General features: G+C 34.4%; 1 protein-coding gene across 3 annotated transcripts in view; it reads left to right on the top strand.

Annotated features, from left to right (window-relative positions):
- LIN52 (lin-52 DREAM MuvB core complex component) overlaps positions 1 to 15,693 on the top strand; it is a 42,474-nt gene that overhangs the window by 7,592 nt on the left and 19,189 nt on the right. The window contains exons 5-7 of one of the 3 annotated variants that reach the window (XR_015697858.1): positions 75 to 122; positions 458 to 522; positions 928 to 1,011. Coding sequence is in view for 2 of the 3 variants with exons in the window: in XM_014054028.2 (XP_013909503.1) it covers positions 75 to 122; positions 928 to 1,011 (132 nt within the window). In the remaining variant the exon portion in view is untranslated. The remainder of the gene's footprint in view (positions 1 to 74; positions 123 to 457; positions 523 to 927; positions 1,012 to 15,693) is intronic. The other 2 variants (XM_014054028.2, XM_087724095.1) reach the window with 2 other exon arrangements.

The raw sequence follows: 15,693 nt of genomic DNA on the forward strand, positions 1-15,693 counted from the left end.
GTCTTGCTTTATTGTAAATATAACAACAATATGTAGAAAAAACTAACTTCATTTGTTTACATTATATCTTCCAGGTTGTCCAGATGATAATTACAATATATCTTTTCTTTACTATCAAATAGGTACTCATATACCAATAATAATAGCACTTAGACTTATATACTGCTTCATAATGCTTTACAGCCTCTCAGTTTACAAAATCAGCATATTGCCCCACAATTTGGCCCCTCGTTTTATCAAGGATGGAAGGCTGAATCAACCTTGAGCCGATCACAATCGAACTGCTGGCAGTCAGCAGAGTTAGTCTGTATTCCACCATGGCTCTTAGAGATGTAGTGTCTTTTTGTGTAAACCCAGATACAGTGTGTCCTCTAAAAATAGTGAATTTCATTATATGCAGAATTTGTACAATTGTTATATCAAATTGCCTTTGCTTTCTGCTTGGTTATTATTATAGGTAGTCCCCGACTTACGACCACAACTGAGCCCAATATTTCTGTTGCCAAGTGAGACAGTTCTTAAGTGAGTTTTTCCCCATTTTACTCCCTTTCTTGTCACAATTGTTAAGTGAATCACTGCAGCTGATAAGTTAGTAACCTGGTTGTTAAGTGAATCTGACTTCCACATTGACTTGGCTTGTCAGAAGGTCACAAAAAGTGATCACGTGACCACGGAACATTGCAACTGAATCAGTTGCCAAGCAACTGAATTTTTATCGTGATTATGGGGATGCTGCAATGGTTATAAGTGTGAAAAAAGGTCGTAAGTCATTTTTTTCAGTGCCATTGTAATTTTGAATGGTCACTAAACAAATGGTTGTAAGTCAAGGACTACCTGTATAAGGGTTCAGCTCTAGTAAAAGCATGATTCATTCATTATTAATTATTTAATGACAAATGTTTGTAAACTACACACTTGTTTCTTTAGAGCTGGGAAGTCTCACTACAGCTAATCTGATGGAGAAGGTTAGAGGTTTACAGAATTTGGCATATCAGTTGGGACTGGATGAATGTAAGTATTGCACAGATACTTAAAAATATAGTAGGGTTATTGCAGGAAAATGTTATATGTGTATGTATGTCCAATTTGTTCACACTGATTAACTATAGGGATTAGGTAACAAAAATCAGTGATGACTGCAATATATTCTGTTTTGTACTGTTAGTTTATAAAATCTTTCCTGTTCTCCTCCTAAAAATGGGAGTGGCTATTTCAAATGATTGTATAAAATTTATTACATAAGTAAGTAAATACCTGTTACTCCAACCCCTTGCTGCCCTATGGTAGTTTGGAATTCCTGCAGTTTGTAATCCACCAAATCGAAAAGGCATTAAATAAAGTAGACTGCTATATGCCAATGTGATCTTTGTTTCTAGCAATTCAGTACTATATTCATTCCTGAAAAGATAGAACAAGCATTATTTTGTTGACATAGATACATAATATAGCATTGATACCATTCTGGATTACATAATATTGACATTTCAGGGCCTGTACTGGCACTATTTTATGAACTGAGCAGCAGCTGTTATAGATTCCATTCCTAAATACATTCACACTAAAGTCAGCATGCTTATTATTACTATCAGAAATTAATGCAGTAGCTGCAGCATTAGAATAGATCTACGTACTACCCTGGGTGTTTAATGCATTTTAGTGAAAAACTTGCTAGCGATGTTTGTCTGCTATGAAATTCATTAAATGTAATACAAATGGAACTGCTTAAACTGAAATATAGCAGAAGTGTAGCTCTGAGCCCTTCATAATGATTCTTGTTATACAAGATTAAATACTACCTTACTGATTGTAAGACAGTGAAATAACTGTTCAAAAGATCTAAGAGATAACAAAATACACCTTACATAGCCTCTGGGTGGCAGCAGATGGCTGATTAGAAATACATGTGTTACTGTTAGATTTGGAAGCTCCAATTGAACATCTTAACAATTTTAAGATACAAGGAATTGGTAAAATGTAATAAGTTAAATTGTGTTAATTTGTTATTTTTCTATTAATGGTCCTCTGTTCTCATAGGGAACTTTTACTGAGAATCGTTATCCTTTATTGGAAGTTATGCAAATTTAGGAGCATTTTTGGTAACGTGTTAAAATTTAGATTTCAGAGTTAGTCCTTTGAAACTTAACTGGTTCTTCAGTTAGTTTCAGCTATACATTTGTAATACCTTTTATTAATATTTCCCCTAATAAAGCTGTTACTACATTTTCTTTGCTGCCACAAAATAATCCTGTTTATTATGTTTTGATGTTGGTAATCCAAGAGAGTAGTATTCTGTTCCTAAGACTCCTGAAAGAGCATCTCAGAGGCATCATAATTGTAAACCTTTCACTATGTTCACCAAGAGGATATTTAAATAGAGTCTGATACGATTGTGCAAGGCTTTCAGAAGGCACACTTCGCAAAGCACATTGTAATGAGCAACATATTTTTCCTTGAATTGTTAAAGGGGTCATGACTTCTAAAAGGCTTAGTGCTGATTTCAAAAGCTATTTCTAGCTATCTGTACATTCAGAAATGAACTCAGAGCCAATGAAGATAATAAAATATTAGCAATATAGTAATTAATGTAGCAGTCATATTTTGTCACTCCTATAGATAATACATGGTAATTATCTAAACAAACAATTCCTATTATTCATGCATCATTGAAACCAAATAGCCTATAATTTCTAGGTAAAACTATAGTTAGCATCCTATCTAAGCTGGTAAAGTGTATTCTTTTATAGAAGCTTCCTGAAGATCCAGTGACAAAGATGGATCTGCAAGCTTCCCAAATTATAAATGTAATGCTTTAAGACACAAGTACATGTTTGGGTAAAAATTTTTTGCCTTAGAAATACTTTCTTGTATAAGCATCACAACTGACTGAACATGTTAATCTTTGATTAATTATATGCCATCCCTGACCGTTCCTAACCTACTCTTTCAGATCTTCCAATAGTTAACATGTTAATAAAGTAATTATAATCATGTAATATGGCTGGATGCATGGTGTTTCCCAAAGCAATAGTCCTATAGATCCATAATGAATTCTTTTCAGCTATCTAGATTACTAATATTTTCCAACATTTCTGATTACATGCATATGTTAGAAAACTTTTCAGATTTTCATTCCGGTACTTTATCTACATTATATTTTTCTGGAGGTAGCAATGGAACCCAAACCTAATTGTCTGAGCAGTCTTGAAATATTTTTATTTTATGTACTTCCTCTCTAGCAAAGGCAAAGTAATCCAGGGCATGATTCTAACACTAGTGAAAGATTTGACTATAATAGTAAGAATATTTATTTCGCTCTCCAGACTATCCATAATTGCTTCAAAGATTCTCACAGATCTCTAAAGCAGATTTAGAGATCACAGAAAGCAGCAAGAAAAGGGGAGGAGGAGTATGATGCTATGGAAGAAACTAAATGGTTACCTTTTTATTTGCAATTTATTTCACTTATAAAAACTTGAGATATTTTTGGTAAGGATTTTTGCCTCAAAGCTGAAGTATTCAAACGCCAGCTGGAAATTAGGATGTGGTAAGGCACTTAAATTGGCTAATTTCAGTATATAATGTTCTTAACTACCTTCAGCCTGGGGATCGTGACCTCAGCTTTTTATCATATGTGTTGGATTGTATGCCACTTTTAGAAGTGAAGGTGGTATGGGAACTTTTAATTGTACCTGTGTGATTTATATCCAGTCAGCTCTTTAATTTCTTTTGGCTGTCTGAGGTTTCCGACATGCTGTAAATTTCACCAACTTTTTCATTATCTGCAATTTCTTTATGACTTGTGAATCAGAGTGGAGAGAGAGTGTAGATTTACAGCAGAGATAAACATGTCCATAAAGTCTGTATCTGTGTCAGTAATTGTACTGCTGTCAGTGACTGTCCTGTTTTACAGGGCTCTCTTGGGGAAGAACAGTTTGCTACTAGTGGCAGAGTAGCATTCACTCTTGAGTTTATATTAACATATCAGGAGATTAGTTTGCAATGATTGGGGTGGAAATTGAAGCTAGATATTAGTTACTGTTGGTTTTCCCATCCCACTTCTTACTGTCAGCTAATGAATGAATAATTAATTGAATTGAATAGCTACATTTGAAAGACAAGAGTAACAGAAAGAAAGCAGTTCCGTGTGAAAATGTAGTTTGGCTGATAATGATATAAAATATGGTAATCATATGTAAAATTACTTGCAAATATTATGGTAATTACTGTAAATATTATCATTTAGTAAACAATCATTTCATTACAATTAAAATAGAATATAGCAAGATTGCATTCTAAACATTCTACTATGGTTGGTCTCATAGTCAGATATTTAGATTGGGCTTGACATTTCTATCCACCTACTGAGTTCTTCTCAAGGACTTGGGATAGCAGAAGTTTTTTGATTACGTTAAAGATGTTACAGGATGTAAGCTGCCTTTTGCAATGGACTGGTGGTGATTTTGTCAATGCTGATGGTATTCAAGTGATGCTCCGGATGTTTTGGGATTGTACCCAAGGCACCTATTACTATTAGTATTATCTTTTATTTCTTTTGCCACAGTTGTTTTACTTTTATTATTGTCTCAAAATTTCAGTATCAGGAGAAAGAAAATTCTGTGAATACCAGGGATTCAGTGTATAATGCTTCTGTGTCCATTTGTAATTGTTGGATAAGGATCACTGACAAAAAAAATCATTTTGCAGTTTTGTAGCTTCTCTGCTAGTTTACACACTATGGGATATTTGAAGTAATAACATGGATGTGCCATGTACTTAATTATAATTTCAGTTTTAAGATATTATGTTTTATAATATATTCATGAGTGCATTAGGATGCCATAATAATGACAGCCACATGTAATGGTTGTTTTATGTTTGATACTGAATCTCCAAATTCTGAAACTGGGAAAGAATTTGCTGGTTCAGACAAAGCAATCTTCCTGGAACACCAGGTCAGCTGCTGATGCTGTGCCTCTTCCTTATTACCATTATCCCATCATGTGCTCCTGTTAGTTTTGCTGGTTTTAGGATTCCTGGACTTGAATCTCAGAGGTAAGCCTTAGTAAAATAACCAGAGATACAGTAATAATGCCATATGCACTGGTTTTTTTTTCCTGGATACTGGTTTTGAACTATTGTTATGTGTACTAGAATACACAATTGGTTGGGTTGGGAGTTGTGTATTCTAGCATACCTTTTTGTCTACTCCCAGTTTTCTTACCCAAAGACAAAGTACAAAACCATTTCCATTGGCTTACCTTGTCTGATTTGGTTATAGAGTACAACGTTTAATTGGTGATTTATTAGGACATAGATATGCATGCCATAAGCCCAAGATTATGCATATTGACTTTTCAGTAGGTTTGAGGTTCTTGACATATTTTTAGAGGTTTCAATTTTTCACAATCTTTTATTTTCTTGCGCAGACTTCTACAAGTCAACATTCCTACTGTTATTTTATAACACAATTTGTCACTATTAACTCAGTGAAAATGTAATACTATGTTAGAAAATAAGACCCTGCAGAAATAGTTACAGCTTCCTTTTTTATGCATTCCTGGCCTTTTTATCTTTGAAGAAGCTATCTATGGAATATAATAGACTAGGGATCTGAGACAATATCTAAGTGCCTCATTAACTTTTGTAGGCTAGAACATGATAAAATGTCATCAAGTCCTTATCAGATGCCTGATAATCTGCTACAAGCTGGAGTGCCATTAGCTTAAATTCTCAATCAAATACCTTCCTTGAGCTTAAAGAGCAGTGATTAAACGTGGAGTGTCCCCTGAGGACTCTACAGCTGTCATGGGGGTTGAAGTCGATCCCCTCCCTTGCCAACCAAGAGAGAGTTTGAGCAAGAGGTCTCACTGGGGCGGGCCGTCTTCAAACCCACACGTGCCTGTCCCAGCTGTTCTGTTTTGCCTAATGAATTGCATTACAGGGAGAAACTGGGTATTGTCATCGCAAGCTGCCTTCCCTGGGGACCTGAGCCAACCTCAGTAATGACTAATGTTAGTGATAGTAATTGAAATGTGATCACTCTCTGGGGACCCACACCAAGCATGATGCTCTCAGGCACTTGTGGCTGATAGAGACCTGTGAATGGCTCAAAAGTGATTTTTAATTGCTCTACTTTCCTAGTTTCATTTTCCAAATATGTTTTCTTTTTATAGGTAATACAACACATTTTTCTCCACACTAGGCAAAGACATATATTGTCTTAAAAACTATTATATTTTAAATGGATTGATACTACGTTCTAATGTTTGCCTCTGTATTTTTTTTTTGCCCAATTTTGCCCAATATTATCTGTTGATGTGTAGTGTGCCTTTAAATAGCAGCATAATTCAGCTGATTTGGAGTGGGGAGGTTATGATCCAGTCAGCTTGTTCATTAGCTAAGCATTAGGGATGCATTGTGGGTCATTTAAGATTTAATTTTTAAAAGAAAAAAATAGAAATTCAAGCCAAATTGTATTTGGGAAAGGCTTTATATATTGCCCCAAAGCGGTATTTAAATTCATTTTGTAGAGTTGAATGACTTTTCACATCAACTGTCTAAACTGCCAGTGTCATATTATGAGTATAATAGTGAGTTTTTAGAAATGAGAGATGATGAAATGAAATAGGAGGATCAAGTTTTTTTAGGCCCATCGGTGCATTTAAATTTTTGAAGGAAATAGATGTCAGCATAAAATGTTTGATATGGATGAAGGAATCAAATGAGTTTCACACACACAAGCACCCCAAAAAATAAAAACAGAAACTATATAGAAGGGCATATTGTTGATGGTAAAGAATAACTACAAAACGTGAATACATAACAAAAGTAGATATCACAAATGAAGGCAAATGTACATATCCCAGGATATTGTTACAGGATCCAATCTGGGTTGGTAACTGGGACCAGACCAAAGCTCAGAATACTAAACACTATGATGACTAACCCAAATTGGATCCTGAAAAAGTAGATATGTTATTGGCCAAATCACAAATCTTTTTCTTGACACTCAAAATATTCTTACTCTCCTCTCTTATTCAAAGGTAAGGTTTACCCTGAAATCCCTTCCTTTCCTCATCCCATAAGATTTGGTTACTTCTTTCACTCATTTATTTCTGTTTCAGGATTAGTTTTCACTTGGCCACATAAATTGCTATCTTCCATTGATATCTACAATCTTGGCCTTCTTGCTTCCTCCTCTATCAGATAATGTCCAATCCTCTGCTGCCATCATGCTTCTATTGAAGACCCTTTTCCAATTCATTAGGCAGTAAAATTTAGCTGTTTCAGTTCTTTCCCAACCCTGGCAATCCGAAGTGCTTACGTTTTAAGGACTAGCCTACAAACCTGCATCATATTTAGTTTTTCAAATGTATAAAATATCACTTAGGTTAAATTAGCCTTTTAAATAATTTTAATGTGAACTTGCTCCTCCTTACTGATAATTAAATTTGTGACGTCTTCAAATACTCTAACATTGCTGCAGTTGGAAGTTGTTTTAAGGAATTCATGTTACCTTATGCTGTTTACAAAATGCTTAGTATACTTTGCTTTAAGCAGCATAATTATATGGTAGAAGGTAATTATTTTATTCTGAGGATAACTGCTGTAGAAGAAAAAAAATCAGTTAAACTGATGATTCACTCTTTGGTATATTCCAATCAGAATGGAGACTATTGATAAACAAATTTATATTTTAAAAATAATGGCTTCATACTTTGTACTAGGCATGAATTGTTTAACTCTTGTTGAATAAACTGCAACTGGAGGAATTCTTATCTCACAGTAAACAAACTATGGTATAGAAGGCAAAATAGCTGGGTTTGCACAATGGGAAAAAACAATATTACTGCTTATATGTAAATCCAGTCCCAGATTCAGAATTTCAGATTTCATCCAGCATGATTATTGGAGCAACGTCTTAAGAAATTGAAGAGATAAGCTGATATTTCCATTGATGATGTATGTTAGCTTAGGGAATGTATCAGCAGATGTAGAAGCCAGTTCTTATGGTGCTTTCTCATGAAGAGTCCACAACACATATATTTACATCATGGAAAGGTATTAAAATGTCATTGCTGTGGTTATTCCTATTAATAAGCAATTCCTCAAATATTACTTTGGGGTTTTATTTTTGATACAATATGGGATTATATAATTTAAACAATGAAAAATATCCAATGTTAACTTAATGTTAACAACTTTATAAACAATATCTAATATGGTTAACAATAATATATTTTATTTTTGCCGTATGATACTGAGTCCACTTGTTAGCTTGATATTCTTGACTGCGGATAAATTTGAAGCACATCATAGTTAATATATTTTTGTTCCATAAAAAATGTTGACATTGAATACTGATGAATACTGATTTCAAACAATTTTAAACGTATCTTTTTTTGCCAAAGGAGTTTTCTGAAATATCCTAGTTTCGCATAGCCCTGATTATCTGAGGTTTTTCTGGAGAAAGATGAATTCTGTCTCACCATTACTTATGAATTCTAGTTAAGATAAAGCACTAAGATAGCATAGGTTGAAAAAGAAAGGGGGTATCTGGAAACAACTGGTAGTTGCCAGGTACATAAATTGTCCTGAGCTGTTGCTGCTTAAATAATTCCATATGGATGCATACAGAAATTTAATTCTGGATTAATTAGTGATATGTACTGTAGATAAGATATATTCATTTTCTTCTACTGATATCTTCATGTTTTACATGAATTTTTTCCTTAGAAATAGTATAGAATTACATTTTTGTTGACTAAAACAGAATGGATGATACACTCAAATACCAGTTATTAGTTTCCTCAAAAGTCATTTGTTACATACACAATATCTGGTAAGACATTTTTGGATGATGATAGGAGGGAGCTTAATTTCTTTAACTATTTAGCAATTAACAGTAATAGTATTATCTTTAAATCTCATCTGGGATATGAGCTGATATACAATATATATATTCACACATTGTCATACTCATTGGTTAGAATGTTCTGGAAATTTTTGTGTGGATGATTTGGATATTTAGGATAATTTTAAATGTACATAATAATAGTTAAATCTCTTTAGGAAAAATTAAGGATAAATTCAAATGCAATCTTTATAATTAGTTTTATAAAAGCATGTTTACTCTGTATGTTGCTCAGGTTTAACTAAATCAATGTTAAAATCAATTTTCGTTAAACCAGCGTACTGTTTGTACAAAGAAGGCTTTAATGCGGTACTTTTAGACTTTGTTGTTTTAAGCAATGTGTGTATATTTTGAATAAGATTCACAAAAGACACATTATGGGTAGAATGAATTGATTTTACTTCTAACTCTTGCAAGTTCTAATATTTTGGATTATTGGTAGTTATAACTCCTTGGTAGTTATATAACAAGTTTGCCACATGAAACTATATTTGAATTATGCATATTTATTCTATTGAAGAGTAATGTCTACTTTAGATATTCCAATAAACTCTACATTTGTAGCCACTAATTGTCAGACCTGGAAGCCACCTTTTAATTTTGGCCTTCAGGCCTTCCACATTTTCTACTGTGGGAAAATGGGCGGGAGATTCTTCTTTCATTGGTGGTGTTACTAATCCAAACCAATGTTTATGCATAACACATTTTTGCATTAGTATTTCCATATCTGATACAACCCTATAAAGAATCTTTTTCTAACAGCATCAATCTTTTTCCTTCAGCACCATATGAATTATAGTGGGGTGACAGGAAAATTGGAATTTCGCCCATGTGGTCATCGTCATGTTTTCTTTTCATAAACGGGGTGAAAGCAAATGACTTAATCTGTGGAAAATATCAGACAAAGATAGTTGGATGTTATATAGGGATCAGACCCTCTACTGTGAATTGAACTCAGGAATTTCCAGGGGGAAGAGTTGGAAGTCATGTAAAACCCCATATGTGGAGGTATAATGTAATACTTGTAAGTTTTTTCTCTGTGAACTTTAAAGGAAGAAGGTGGATTTATATATCATTTTGATAGCTACTTCCTTACCTGACATGGCTACAATTAATGTGATGCAAACATTTATGTTGTAAGAGCCTTGGCATGGATAAATAATTTGACATCAGCACAACATATGCATTGACAGTCAAGGGTTTGGGTTCTGGCCTACTTTTTTCCTCTCGGGCTTATTTCATATATTTGAAGACTACTTCTTAATTATTAGTCTCATGTCAATTTACAATTAAAAATTAAACGGCACAAAAATCATTTAGAAGTATAGAAATTAATGCACAAACAACATTAAAATAGACAAATAGTATTCATATATAGAAAAATTGAAGAAGAGATAGATCTTCAATTGCAACACAAGATTTAATTTTAGGTGTGATTTATGAGTTTCAGTACGGAGAATATTCTAGAATGGAGCCACCTCCACTGAGAAGATCTACCAGCAATAAATATTTTTTAAAAAATCTTAATGACATTTTTTAATGTCATAGCTTCCTCCAAGGTTTTTAATATTTTGATTTCCTTTTTTAAAAATTGTTAAAGATAGACAATTTCTTTTGCAGTTGTCAGCCAATCTGTGTGCAGTATTTTAGGCTTCTAATTTTTATAATAGCACTGATGTCCAGTTAATGATGAGCAATCTAACAAATCCAAGGGAAATAAGTTCCATAGCCCTAAATCATTGACTGTTGCTGTGGATCCCTGTGGCACTAAATTTCTCAGGATCAATCACAGTTTTCCCTAGGCTTGCCTTGTGCTTGCTTCCCTGTTAGAATTCAGCATGCCATATCCTAAGAACTCCTTTCTTGAATGGAATTCAAAAAGACACTTATATTTTCATAAATAAATTAGGAATTCAGTGGCTTCTTTCGGCTAATCAGGACAGGCTGATAAACCTTGCTAGCTGTTTAATAAATGAATTGTGACTGATTACCTATTAATATGGACGCCTCAGGAATTCACCCGGGGGGAAGCAGAGCAGTGAAATAGAGAGGGGCATGGCCCCCTGGGAAATCAGGGCTTCATGTTTGCAGCTTAAATATCTCTGTGAAGTATCAATAAGGAGGTAATTGAATTTTGAACACAAACATGAGCGCCGGATGGATGAAGAGAAGGGGAGGGGGCTCTGATCGTCTCTTCTAGGCCCCTTCATTCTTCCCTCCTCTTTCCCTTAGAGACCACTCTAGTGAAGATAGATGCTAAATCCATTAAATAAAGATTAGATTCTGTCATGGTAGAAAGTGGTAGCTTAGCTAGATCCCTGAGCAAATTGGGACCTTTAGCAATACAGAAAATTAAAATATACATTTTTAACAAGTGTGCTATCGACACGCTAATAATGGCTGCCTGGCTTATGGGGTTTGCTCGCCTTTCAGATTTGCTTTTGTTTGTCTATATTGTTTTTGATGTTTTCTGTGCTAGGTTGGGATTCTTTTTTTTTAATTTCTGAAGCAGTAGAATTATAGCTTGTTATAACTATATTCTGGCTATTTTCTTATGTTCTGTAATTTCCTCATAGAGTGTGACTTAAAATATTATATGTTCTTCCATGATCCTGCATAAGCAATTAAGAGGTATTAGATATCTCTAGGGACAAATTAAAACCATAGGATCATTGTAAGGATTTAAGAAATGTTCAATAGAGTTGGTTAGATGTGTATCTAGACCATTCTAGAATCTTGATCTCTTTGGGGAACTGGATTTGTAGAGCTTGAATTAGACTACTAAAGTAGTGCTGACGTCACTTGCTTTTGTCTCTTAAATTGCTCTATGAAGGAAATAATGATGACCAGTAATTATTGCAATTTAAATGGTATATCCAGGTAACCCATTTTATGCAGCCTGATCTTCTTTAACTGTTTCTTAACTTCCTTGCCAAACAGGAAGATAACAGTAACCTGAAAGGGTATGTTGGAGCTATGTTTCCATTCTATGTTCCTCCTGACATTGCAGGAGGAGATGCCCCTGTCCACCAGTATAATGACTGTTCCTGCTGCTATTTAATTTTGATAACAGGTATGATCATTGCAGATGTGAAGCATTTAAATCATAAAGGAGAAAAAGATGAACCTGAGATAGTGTGAATGGGATTATAAAGAAAGGAATTCTTTGCTCTTAGAAATCCATCACACATCCCTATCAAAATACAAATAAAAATACTGCCCACACCTAGAACACATTAAAAATAGTTGAAAGTAATATCTCAATATTTTACTTGATTTTTTGGGGGAATTTGAATGTTTGTGGTAATTTTACTTAATTGGAAAATAACCTGAATGTTTCAGGGAAAACCATCTGAATATAGGGCCAACACCCATATGAGCAGAAATTAACACCAAGATTAAAACTAGAACAGTTAAGAAGTAAATAGTACTCTAATCAAGGAACTACAGCTTAATCAAGTCATGATGATGCTACCTATTTGGTTACAATTTCAGACATTCAGACATTTGGTAATGTCTGGATTTGGTAATGAATTGTCTGCAAAAAAAAAAAAAACCCACACAAGCACAGAGAGGACCCCACATTTCAACCCTGATTTATAAATATTCTCCTCTATCAATAAATGTTACTATATATGTAAAATAAATAAAATTAACACCAGTAACGAACCTTCATGTGATCGAGTTTTCTGGTGTCCTGATGTTTTGCCAGTAGATATAGTTGGCATCTTCAGAGACAGAATAAGCTGCTTTGTAGCAATAGCTCACAGGCCACTGAATAGGGACTGCCAGCCTTTTGTACAGTATTTGTTCCTGACAAACTATTCTCTGAGTGGTCCATGTCGCAGGCACCCAAGAGAGTTTCTGTTTGGTTCCCTATCTAGATAGGTGCTAATTGGTTCTTTGTGTAGGTAGACTTCTGATTGATTCATTTTGGGAAAATATAACTGGTTCCTGATTGACTTTTTTATTACTTTCTCTACATACTGCTGCATGTTCTTCTTGAAAAAGAATCTGCTAGATTTTTTATTACTTTTTATACATACTGCTGCATGTTCTTCTTGAAAGATTCTTTCAAGATTCTTTTTATTCTTAATTAGTCAAAGGATATTTGATCTTGATGTGACATAAAATTGGGAACCATATTTTGTTGATTTTCAAACTCTTCTCTTTCCTGAAGAAGCTATTGGAATATTTCTTTATGGTTCTTGATGAGCTCTCTGTGTAGTTCTACATGACGGCGTGCCATGGTTGCCAGACCTTGGATGCCTTAAATTGGATCTTATTTCCAATATGAAACACTGCATGTTCCATTACTGCTAATGTTTAGGTTGTCCTAGATAAATTAGCATAATGTAGGTTAGTTGTCACTAAGAAATTGAGCTATGAAGCAGGAAGTTACCCGTTCAAATGTTATTCTTTGCAATGTGCTGCCTTTTACTTGTACCAGATCTGTTTGAATCAATAGGAAGAATGTGTCTATGTATATGAAACAATTTATACATTCTAAAGTAGCACAGCATTTTGCGAACTTAACCGAGTCAGTGAAAAAGATTTTGCCAAAGATATAAAGGATTTAAGTATTTCATTTGTGCCTGGATTTCACTGCTATAACAAATCCTCCCTGAAGCATTTAAGTAGAATTAATTTAATCATGTTGTTTTCTGTAAATGATCATGATAGCAGAGAAGGTTAAAGGGTCCTGTCTAGTACTATCTCTCTGTTTAAGAATATAGGTGTTGATTAAATCTAATACGTGTTATAATTCCTCAGGAAGACAAACATTCTGTTGATGATTGATTGAAGGATTTCTTCTGATTAGAGTCACTGCCACTTTATGCTATTTATCAGAATCTAATAATCATATCATTTTCTCCAAGCAGTCTTTACAAAAATCAGTTTTATTAGGAGGATTGACTTGTGATGTCATTTTCTACTAAAGTTCTATTCCCAGTCCAAGAACTGACAGGTCAAAAACTTCATTCTGGGTGGCACTGGCTTTGAAGAATGCTGAAACATTGAAGAATATGGTTGTTCAGTCCATATTACTGACAAAACTAAATGGATCATGTTACACTAATTCTGTACATTTTTAATGGTTGGTAGTATTTTCATTTCAAAAGGCGGTTGACTTCCAAACAAGTCTGAATATGTTAGGTCCAAATTATTTGAGTAATCTATATACACATGATTACACTTTAAGATCCTCTTCAGATCAACAGATTCATAAAGCAATAAAGATGGTGGATTAGTATAGTGAAGCCTTTCCCTGGAAAAAAGTTGCATATGGGATTATAATCTTTGGTTTTGAATTGAAAATATCTTATTTGCTATTGCTGTTTGAAACTGTATTTTATTTGGTTTTGGCATTTTACAAATTGAAGGGGCTTTTATAATTGAACACTGCATTTCTTTTCATTTTAGCCTGTTTTGAAGATATGGCACTTAATAGATTGATAATAAATGATAGATAATAATTCTTGCCCCAGTCCTTTTTGAAGAACCTGATTGCAAAGAGTAAGAAATATGCCTTGATTGAGACAGGCAGGATCTGTTACTGATGTGTCAAGGGAAGACAATATCTTAAATTCCAAACAAGCATAAAATATATAGATGAGATTCAGAGATTCACCAAATTCAATTGAGTATAATAAGGGGAGAAGAAACAGTATAATCAGACTTCCAAGATTCTGTTAATTGTAGCCACTTTCAGTAACAGTAATCATAGCCATCCTATGGAATTGATTCTTGTCCGGTCTACCTGGTGGTGCTAACGCTTATAGTATTAGGCATACTTACAGTATTTTATTTATCAAACTTGTATGCTGTTCATCTTGCAGTGTGTGATGACTCTGAGTGGCTTATCACATAATAAAATGTAAGGAAATAAAAAAAATATAAATATAAAAACAGATTTAAGTTACAAGAGATTAAAACAAACTAAAAAACCACAGGTTTAGAGTGGAGAGATAGTGGTAACTCCTCTGTTACTGTACTAGCCACCCCAGCCAACAGCTTCTTCTTCAGGACCAACCTTCTGCCAACCAGCATAGCCAAATTTTAAGGCATTTTCTGAAGGCCAGAAGGGTGGAGGTAGACCTCATCTCTGCAGCAAGATGTTCCAAAGTTGAGGGTCTTGGCAGAAAAGGGCTCTTTTCTGGTACCCTGCCAGCTGTAATTTCTTGGCTGATGAGGTCAGCAATAAGCCTCTTTTGGCAGCATGAGTGGGGTGGGCCAATCCCTTTGGGGCAAGATAGCTCCCCAGAGGACCTATGTCCTAAAGGGTATTAAAGATAATGAGTGATACCTTGAATTGGACCCGGATGCAAATTGGCAGCCAGTACAGTTTGTGTAACAGTGGTGTTACATGTGCCAACCCAGGAGGCCTCTAAAACTGCTGCATTCTGGGCCAATTGTAGTTTTTGAAGACTCTTCAAGGGTAGCCCCATGTAGAGCATGTTGCAATAATCTAAACTGCAGATATTTGCTTCATTTAGATATTTGCACTCTAATACCTACTTAATCAATCTGAATCCTCCTGTTTAACAGTGGATTGAACTAGTGAATAGCTGCAACTCAAGTTAGAAAGGTTAGTAGCTTATTTTTATACTATAAGTTGCCTAGAATCGTTTTGAAACAAGATGGGCAGTAAATAAATTTAATAAATAAATTTAGTTAACCCGTGTTCAATAATTTTATTTAGGATGTCACTTTAATGGCTAATAAGGTAACAAATATTTACCTGAAGATAATGTTAAACTCCTCAGAGTCTTCCCCCC

The sequence above is a fragment of the Thamnophis sirtalis genome, unplaced genomic scaffold, assembly GCF_051295495.1.
Source record: "Thamnophis sirtalis isolate CommonGarterSnake01/CBP01778 unplaced genomic scaffold, rThaSir2_p1.2 scaffold_1, whole genome shotgun sequence".
NCBI lineage: Eukaryota > Metazoa > Chordata > Lepidosauria > Squamata > Natricidae > Thamnophis > Thamnophis sirtalis.